Genomic DNA, 10,000 nt, shown 5'->3' on the forward strand with positions numbered 1-10,000 from the left:
ACTCGTGTCAGAAACCCCTGCCTGAGCACTTTCATCAACTTCTATTTTTTCTAGCCTCGATGCATGATCTCGTAAGTTTTGGCTTTTCAACTCCAGGTATCCATACCCTTTCTCGTCCCACAGTTCCTTCATAGCTTAAATGTAGCCTTTCCTTTTGCCATTGCCTTTACAAGGTGGATTTTGCGAGGATGTTAAAGCCTTTGCTTGCCTTTTACATTCCAAGGCATCCTTGTTCATTTGCTCTGTCCATTTCACCTTGGCTTTTCTCGACATCTCTGTCTCCAGTCATTGATCGTTTCCCTGCACTATTTCGATAATTTTACCTTACTTCTTTTGTCGTGAGTAGTCATCATCCTACCCTCGTACACATTTCCTTGGTAAAAATATACTTTTAGCTATTGGCCAATAGCGAGGATATAGAGTTTTAAAATTTTTTTAAATTTGCCAAAGTCACACGTCCGCGCGCCTTCGACACTTCACTAAAAAAATATTATTATTATCATTATTATTATCAGAAAAGTTACACGAACAAGTGGACGAATTGTCCTACCGGCTCTGTTTTAAAGATCAGGAGACAGTATCACACGTACTCCGTGGCTGTTCTCTCATAGCACAGTCACTGTATAAAGCACGACCCGACTAAATCCTACGCCCCGTTTACCATGCTTTATTGTAAATATACAGATTTGAAGAATACGAGTATTCTAACCTGTGGTACTAGCAATCTTATCCGCAACCAAGCTAAGAGAACAACGAGGCAAAGATCTTGTGGGACATTCCCTGGAAATTGGAAAAATGTCTAATGAATGGCGCAAATAGACCGGATATCAGAGTATTGGATAAAGAGAATAAAGAATGGATAATCATAGAAGGAACGATATGCAACCCAGGAACAATCACAATGAGAACTAAGCATACATAGATTTAAAACTAGGTATTAAGAACTGATACCCAGGTCATAAAGTAAATATCATTACAGTAGTCATTGATTTTACTCGCATTTTACCTCAAGGATCTTGAAGAAGAACTGACCAGCATATTAAATAACAACTTAGCATAGACAGCTATTGAACGCTAACAAAAGTGGATCATGTCTCAAAACTGTGAAATATTAAAAATGTTTCTCTTATGAACTGATTTTGGCTGGAGCCGTTTATGGATGATGAAGATGTATATAGTATATTATTTGCATTTTTTTTCGCTCATAAGCATCTATGAATTTTATTTTTTTTTATTTCGTTAACTATATATGCAAAGATTTAATTCATTACATCGTAATTTATTAGACTGACCATAGTCATAATGTTTTATAGGATAGTTACAAGAACACCATTGTCCTGGCCCACAAGCCCACAAAGGTTGTAAAATCATTTGAAGACATTTCAATAAAGTCCCCCATAACAATTACATGGTCCTGTTCCGGGACTCCCTCTTACCCCGCCCTGAAAATGGGCCTGGAACCCAGGCGGGAAAAGAGAGAGTCCTGAATTACTTGCAGGCGCATGCTCGGAATGACGCCAATTTTTTTCCCCCAAAACTGGTCAGATGGATGAAATGGAATTTCGTGTCTGAAACCCAAGTGAACTGTTGCATGAAGTTGGCGCAGAAAAATATCAAATTTTGATTTAATTGCTCTCCCGAGACTCCTTGAAACTTACAAATATACTGTAGGTTGTGGATGTAAATCGCTCAACGGAGACTAATAAATCTCCTGCTGGAACTCTTGTTTATTGTTCATTATTTATTGTTCATTACTTCTGTCGATCTAGTTATGTGATAATTGCACTGATCCAGTGAACATATATTTGAGTTGCACAGTAATTATTGAAACTGTGATTGTTTCAGGAATTTAGGCCTACCAAGGTTTTTTTTCAAAATCGGGGACAAATTGCTTGTATACCCAATATAAAACATTCAGGTAAAAAATGTCGTAAATACTCTCAGTTTTATCAGCAATAATACACAAACACCGGTGACAAACAGAGTATTTTTTTGAGTAATCAGAGTAGAGTAATTTACTCAGACTATTAATTTTTCCTTAGAATAAATTTTCAAAGCACTCGCATTAAATCTTTCTTTCATTACAAGGACACACTTGAGGCCGTGGCCAAATGGCTAAGGTTTTATGTAGAGCTGCATGTTGAGACTGCAATGATTTTTATATCGGAAAAACTAAAAGACGATTGCATGACAGAAAAACGGAGCATTTTTCCTGATAAAGTAGTTAAACGAAATTGAATCCCAACCTGGACTATTTGTTTGTTTGCATACCAGTTTGTGTTGATAACGCAATGATGAAGCAATCAGAATGTTCCTATTAAATTTATACATAAATATGCACAGTCAAACATCGATTATTCGGACGTTTAATTTTTTTTTTCTGGTCAAAATTTGTTCGTGAATATTAATTAATAAGGACAGAAAATTCTACTTAAAAGGGTTTGTTACCTTTTATTGTTGCTACTTAAAAGCACATCCCTTCTGAAACTCTTTGTTAGAGGTAAAATATTGCAGATAATATGAAATTCTGATTCCGAGCTGTTTTGTCGCTTAGTGAAATCCTATGGTATATTTACTAGTTTAGCCTTCGCATCGATTTATTGCGATCTTCTCTCAGTCGTTACATTTATTCGGCAATAATTTTCCAACATCACTGCGATCGGGGTTTTTTCTCCTTGTTTGGTCACGACGAGGCATAATTTAGATTTTCTCTTTCCTGACACTGCAAATCACACAATAATTTTCATATACGATTTCTCGAGGTTCTCTTTATTTGCATATTCCAGCCTGGCATCTAATACAATATGAATGGCTCATTCCGAGCATGTGCCTGCAAGTAATACAGGACTCTCTCTTTTCCCGCCTGGGTTCCAGGCGCATTTTCAGGGCGGGGCAAGAGGGAGTCCCGGAACAGGACTAAACAATAACAGTGATGATGATGATGATGATGATGATTTATGGGCTTCTCTGCCTCGGCTTCATTGCCCTCCATAGACCGCTTTCATAAATGGCGACCACTTTAAGATTTTTTTGTCTTTATGTTAATTAGACCTACTGGCCCTCATTGAGAAACAAAAATTCTTTTGAAATTTGCTGGTCGAAGCGAGGCTAGAAAAGCTTATTGGCATTAAACAAAAGAATATTTTATTAGGCCGCCATTACGAAAGAGGTTTATATTCACATGTTAACCTTAACATCTACCCCTTTTTCAAATATACCTACTTTTGGAAATACTCATGGCATTCAATGTCTTTGCACCATTTCACAACTATATAATTCGCATACTTTCCCCTTTATGTTTGATAATGATGAGATGAAGTCATAGAAAAGTCATATTAGCTGTATAGTTTTATCGTTAATCATTCTTTTGAAATTTTATTAGCTAGTCGAGGAAGTTCCTCTTGCCCTAATTGGGCTATGGGCAGCAAGTCTACTCAGTCCGTTTCTCTGCCAGCACTTTGGCATCTTCGCATGAGATGTCATTAGCGAATAATTTCGATATATTTTTAAAGGAAAGCGCCAATGCCCCATATCAAGCTTTTCACGTGTGCTTTTTTCTAACCTCGCGTACGTGTTATTCTCAAACAGGGTTATACCTCTGAATTACAGAATTCTTCAGCAAAGAATACACCAATAAAAAAAGCAGGAAGAATGAGTTTGCGAGCTTTCTCGGCTGTTCCCTAATTCAATGGTATTTCCTTAATCTTTGGAATTTCCTCAGCCACATCATAACAGCTCTTGCAGAGCTTTTTCGCCAGTGCTGCCCGGAAGTCCGACATTTGAAATGTAAAGATGACTGGATTTATGAATGAGTTTGCATAGTGCAATAATTTGCAGAAAAACACAACATTGGGTGAAAGGTTGCCTTTGACGCATGAGTTGCAAAAGAAATTGATGATATTTAACAAATAAAATGGTAACCAAGTAAGCACAAAGATCAGAGTTATGCCTAAAAGCATTCTTGTTACCTTTTTGTCGTTTGCTGATGGGCGACGCTGTAGGCTGAAGTACAATTTCATTCTGATCCAAATGGCTATGTATGATACGCAAATGAAGAATAAACATGCGCCTAAACATGACATCATTACATAAAAGAACATGTCATAGGGAATTCCATGATACTTGTAGAGTAAGTGAAGTGAGGTGATGGCAAATGCTAAGGTCCAAACAACACAAATAACAAGTAAGTATTTGGCGTTATTCAAGACAGTACGTTGACGAAGTGGCCAACAAAACGCATAGAGACGTTCTAAACCAATCGCTGTGAGCGTGAACACAGAAGCAAAACCAGAAGTAACATCCACAGCGGTGTAAATGTTCCGGTACGTGACGCTGTCCAGTTGATAGCACAGCAGGATGATGAGCATAGGGATTGAGATTGCACCAACAAGTAAATCAGCAGCTGCTAAGTTGATGAGAAAGTAGCTCGAACGCATGCGCAGAAGGTTCTTGCAGCCGTAAAAGGCAACCATGGTCATAACATTACTTGCTATTATTAAGAAGGCAATCAGACCAAATCCTGTAATCCATCCAGCATTTTCAAGCGCGGACATCATAAGACAGACCAGGTTGAGTTACTCCTGAAAACAGAATTGAAATCTTATCGTCAAACTCGTGAAGTGAAACGGCGTTTAAACCTCCAGTCTTTAAACGCTGTGATGTTAGCTGTGGAGATTCCCCTAGGAACACAGCGAAATTAGCAATAGCAGAAAGCGCCAAACTCTTCCGTCGATCCTGCAACTCACTAACAACATAAACTTAGCAGTCGAGAGTTTTGATAATGTATACAGAAAATGTATTACTTAATTATCATAAATTCAATACATAAATTGAACTGCTTATTCCTCACTTAAGGTAATTCCTTAGTATTGCATTGCGCATCCCTACTGCGCACGATTTTCACGATTTTCCCTCAAACTAAGCACGATAGCGAAATAACTGCTCCTTTTCTCTCAAACGATTGACAAGGTGACCCCCGATTTCTTTTTCAAGTATTTGCTAAGAACGGTCTAATAAAAAACATATTTGAAGAAGAAAAAAAGTTTGATAGTAGAACATGATTTTTTTGGAAAACAATTCCGCACTGGATGTATTTTGGCCAAGGCGAGGACCTCAAGCTAACCACGGAACTGTCCCAAAGAGTGCACTATTCCCACAACAAGGCAATCAAAACGGCGTAAATAAAGCAAGACTGCTATGTAAATAAAGGAAGGTTTATTTTCAAAATAAAATTTTGTGTCTTTGAAGTAACCAAGACTTCATTCTGTATGAAGATTCGAATTTTTAACGCGCAACCAGTAAAAACACCCCAATTTAAGGGCCTGCTGACGCGTAAACAAGCACGGTGACCCCATTTTTTTATTGCATTTTTTTTAATGTTCATATCACGAATTTTAATTATGCCAAGTTTCCAAAAAAGCTTGATAGTAGAACAATTTCAAGGGGAATTACCGAAGTAATTTACCACTGAATTTAACAGATATCTTAATGCTGATAATTATAATAGTAAAAGAAGGGTAGTGGTAATGAATGAATGATGATAACTCTATTCCTAACGTAAATATGGCTTGACACAACAATGTTTGTAAATAATAAAACAAGAAAGTACACGAAAGAGAGAAGTCATCCTCCTCGCACTTAAGTGGACAATTTGACCAAATGTCTATTATAGACACCTGAAAATTTCCGGTGGCTCCAACGTTATTTGAACATTCGTTGGCCTCTTTTGCTGACCTCCACACGAATAGAATACTGAGACACACTCTAGTTCTCAAGTCCATCGTTAACATTGCTCCACTCCGGGAAACCTTTTCTTGCACCGTAGTTTCCTCTCACTGTACGTTATATTGCCTCACTGTCTTACGGGGGCTTTGTCAAAGTCCGATTGCTCTCCGTCTCTGACAGAGGGGTTTGTTTATGTTTTATAGGTTGCAAAAGCGTGAGGTTCGTGGCAATCATTCTCGTTCTACAAACACCCACTAGCCCTTTAATTCCCACTTTCCCTCTCCCTCTCTTTAACTGCAAAGGGTTCTCTTCCGACGGGCTACCACCCGCTTCCACCTCTTTCTTTCATACATTTATGGTACCTTTATTCTACTAACAACGTGTACAATCCATATTTTAACGTGGGACTTCATTACAACACTACGCAGAGAGCACTTTAAACGTTCATCAATACGATCACGGATAATACGCAATACCAACACTCCTACGCCTAATTAACACAAATACTTACAAGCTACGTATGTCACTGGGACGACAGCTAAAAGCGAAACTGAAAATAATAAGAAAATATTTACAACAACAAAAAAAAAATCCAGACAAACGTTAACAACTGTCTAAAATTAAATACACTAACGAAATGGCTAACAAAGTTGACGTCCTTGTTTCGTCAACCCAAAAGTGAGCTAAAAAGTCAAACTACATGTACGCTAGCATCCTTTCATCTTATGCAACCACTTAATCACGTCAATGTCTCATGAGAAACGCTTTTTTATCCGATATACACAAAACTGCGTATATTTTTATTTCCGGCTAAAACTGTGATGTATGAATGTCTTTCAATAGTCGACAATTAACTACATGAAAGATGGCTAAAGCCAAGAATAGCATTGAGTCCCGCCACTACGAGAACAAATCGTCTGTTTTAATTTATTAGTGATGGGGATGAGGTAAGCGTTCGGATGCTAGCAAGGGTGAAAGAACGAAGGGTTTTTTTGTTTATGTTTTTTTTCGGAATGACTCGGGTTTTTTCCCATTTCTTCCGAGAAATTTTGAAATAGGAGTTACCTATAAAAGATAAATGTGGAATTTGAAGTCTGAAAATGTTTTGGTGGAAAACTAATGAGAAAGACATTATCACATTAATCGTAACATTGCCTAGGCATTTGAGTCTCACAATCTGGGTTGTTGATCAATTCAAGGTCTTTTAAAATTACCCCTTGGTAAAACATCGCTCTGTAAAAGCACATTGAAACTTACAAAATTCATTAACTGGCCAAGTCTCAATAAAGGAATAGGCAACTTTCTTGAACCCTATATGAAACAATAGGATCACTAATATTCTCCAGTGAGATTTGCATATGATTGCACTTTCTAGAACATGAACAATTAGAATAGAGTAAAGTAAGAATCTGTGAGTGAATGCAAGTTATCGACTTCATGACATGGCCAACATTTTCCGCTTGTACTTGGAAATTAGAAGACGATATACAAATGGCAGAAATACCAGTACAAACAGCATTTGATCATGCGAAGTTATTATAAAAGCATGCAGCATTTTAGTTTGAGGATGCATGTAATTGATTTTTTCATATTTTTTTTTTCTTTCAGGCTTGTTGGCTTGCAGTAAATTATCTGTATTTTCCTTTAATTTCTAATATATCTAATCATGCCGGCATTATCCAGAGCTCAGTTGTTCAATGGACCAGATAACTTTATCCGGTGGATAAGTCACTATTCGACAGTTTCCATCCGTGCAAAGGTTTTTGTTCTTGCTTATGTAATCGTGAACGTCCAGTAAAGGCGTGTATGAAAACCACTGCCAACGTTTATGTAAGTCAGTATATTTTACACTCTGGATAGTGACGTATCCACTGGATTTGGTTATCCGGTCCATGAACAACTGGAGCCAGAATCATATAAACACAAACAAGCGTTGGATACCTGTAAATAATGCCCGTGTCCTATGACAAATGAATAACCTATAGATGGCACTTTTAAGCAACAAAGGTAATTCTGCCTATCAAGTATCGAAACAAAAGTGCAATTCGGTGACCTTTTTTAATAGATAAATCTACACCGAAAAGGGATTCTGTTGCTTCTATTTTTTTTTATTCTTATATCTATCAAAAGAATAACAAAATAAAAAAATTAAAAGCCTTACGTTACATATATTTTTCAGACTTTGAAGCCAAAGTAAATGTAATCTCTCTCAAAGAATGGCAAAATTAAACTCCGTGATTTTTGAAGACTTAATTCTATCCAAAATAAAAAATCTGTTAGGAATATAAGTGGTAAAAGCATATGTGGGTTAGGATAACCAGGATAGCTACTTTTAATTTAATGAATCCAATCAACCTTCATGCCCTTGGTGGGCTTTTTTAAAACGATAATTCTCAAAAGACAGTGCTAACTCTCCGTAATTTGATGGTGATGCATACTGTAATTGGATTGCTTTGTTAAGGGCAACCGCCGCCGACAACATGAAAACCTCTTTAGGACTCACCTCCTACACTTAGAATGCCTTTGATTATGATTTCTTTGGAGCTCAGGCGAATGGATCCTCAGAAGCTTTACTTCATGTCTATCCAAGTAACTTCTAACTTAGTTAAAATATGCATATTGTTTAGAGCAGTGTATTTAAAATGGGCACATCCGATGGGACAAAATCAAACGAATATAATCACAAAATCATCGTCTTTTTCGTTCTAGCTTTTCAAATAGTCCGTTGACAGGTTCGCAGTGCTCAAATATAAACGTGAAAGGTGTTACTGGACCTCTTGTAACACACAGATGAAAGAAGCAGTCAAAAGCAGCAAAAACGTGTCGAATGCAAATAAATTGATCTTACATAAAAATCATGAGATGCATCGAAACAAAAAAATTAAATATCTTTCGTCATTTCTAAATACAGTGTATTCTAAGCGAAATGATAAGAATCGAAGATTAAGAAATACAACCCCAAAATAACCCAATCAGCTGCGATAAAACCGTGAAGACAACAGCACAATAATTACTTGAGAAAGTGACACACGAAAATAGCAAGTAAAGTACCATATTTTATTGATTTCCGCGGTTCTCGCTTTTTTTCGGAAAGTGGCCGGCTTACTTTTAAGACCGATCGTAATTTTCCTTTCGTTAATAACTAGCTGAAACTCTGGTCAGCATTCTTTTTTTTTTTAGTTTAGTGCTCTTCGTCATCCAGGGCGGGAGTAAAAACTAGCTCAGTGAGATAGGAAGTAATTTTCTCAGATATATATATAATAGATCTCAGATTCATTCGTGTACGATGACCAAATGCAATCAATGCAACGCTCAAGCAATCTTTTACTTAATATTGTCGAGTGAATGAAACTGTCATTTCGAGATTCCATCAAATTCGGATGCAAGAAACAAATGTTTCCCAACCCAAGCGAAGCACTTTTTTGTTGTTTGATCCGATTCAAAGCTCCCATTATCAGTACAGAGGATATGTAAAGTAATTTCTCTGGTCCCTGCCCAATTCAAGGTTAATAAAAATAGTCATAACAATATTACCAAGGCTCAATGCGCCTTACCATGATTTGCAGTAAAGAAAGTAAGAAAATCAAAAACCCATCAAACATGTACAAGTAAAAAAACATTGTGAGTGAAAAGATTAGTTCTCAGTCTGGTCTTAAAAGAGTTCACAGTCTTCGCTTTCGTAAAGCTCCCAAGGCCATCAGGAAAAATTCATCAGTGGACAACAAATGTGCCCCCCCCCCCCCCTCCTAGGCATGTTAGTTTTGCCCGGTCGTTGGTTGGTATATCTTTGAATGTGGTGATTATGCACACGGTAGCCTTCTCTCTTACCTGATGACTCGATATTTTTCATTAATTGTGTGAATATATTAGGACACCTTGAACAGTTACAATTACTTTCATTTGCAAACACTGCCTATGAGAAAGCAGTTTGTGTTAAATTGGTGATTCAAAACAAGCCCTCTGTGCCATACATGCGTTCTTTCTGTTTTCAGTTATTTTTTCCTAGAGTGAACTGTTCTGCAGAAAATGTAGCAGTATAAAGGCGTATTCTGTAGTTGATGAATAAAAACGTAACAAGTTCATTCCAATGTGAGAAGAACACACGAATCAATTTTGGTCCTTTTGTTTCCATCCATTTTCTGCAGATGTCAAAACAGGATCCTGTGGTGACTCAATTACAATTAGCATATCCGAAATGTAAACATCCTGGCATAATGTATCAAATATTTGGTTAAACCACAACTGGTGATTTCTTCACAAGGAAATTCGTCTTTTT

The 10,000-nt window shown here is 37.1% G+C and overlaps 2 protein-coding genes across 6 annotated transcripts in view; one reads left to right on the forward strand and one right to left on the reverse strand.

The window, feature by feature from the left end:
* Window positions 1-3,182: 3,182 nt before the first annotated feature.
* On the reverse strand, window positions 3,183-8,316 carry LOC138007422 (beta-1 adrenergic receptor-like). 2 transcript variants are annotated; one of them, XM_068854326.1, is made up of 2 exons: window positions 8,228-8,316; window positions 3,183-4,580 (listed from the first exon to the last, which is right to left on the reverse strand). In XM_068854326.1, exon 2 carries the CDS (start codon window positions 4,554-4,556, stop codon window positions 3,681-3,683), a length of 876 nt encoding a protein of 291 aa, XP_068710427.1. In that variant the 5' UTR covers window positions 4,557-4,580; window positions 8,228-8,316; the 3' UTR covers window positions 3,183-3,680. The 2 variants fall into 2 exon arrangements, with proteins under 2 accessions (XP_068710427.1, XP_068710424.1); XM_068854323.1 differs by lacking the exon at window positions 8,228-8,316 and adding an exon at window positions 6,236-6,276.
* Window positions 8,234-10,000, forward strand: part of LOC138007382 (adenosine receptor A2a-like) — a 22,593-nt gene continuing 20,826 nt past the window's right edge. For all 4 annotated transcript variants that reach the window (XR_011124039.1, XR_011124038.1, XM_068854252.1 and 1 more), the window contains exon 1: window positions 8,234-10,000. This exon is cut by the window's right edge and continues 151 nt beyond it. The gene's annotated coding sequence lies outside the window, so the exon portion shown is untranslated.

The sequence above is a fragment of the Montipora foliosa genome, chromosome 1 (genome assembly GCF_036669935.1).
Source record: "Montipora foliosa isolate CH-2021 chromosome 1, ASM3666993v2, whole genome shotgun sequence".
Lineage (NCBI taxonomy): Eukaryota > Metazoa > Cnidaria > Anthozoa > Scleractinia > Acroporidae > Montipora > Montipora foliosa.

Excerpts from the sequence above, each read along its gene's own strand:
- LOC138007422 (XM_068854326.1), bottom strand. The coding sequence starts at position 4,556 with ATGATGTCCGCGCTTGAAAATGCTGGATGGATTACAGGATTTGGTCTG.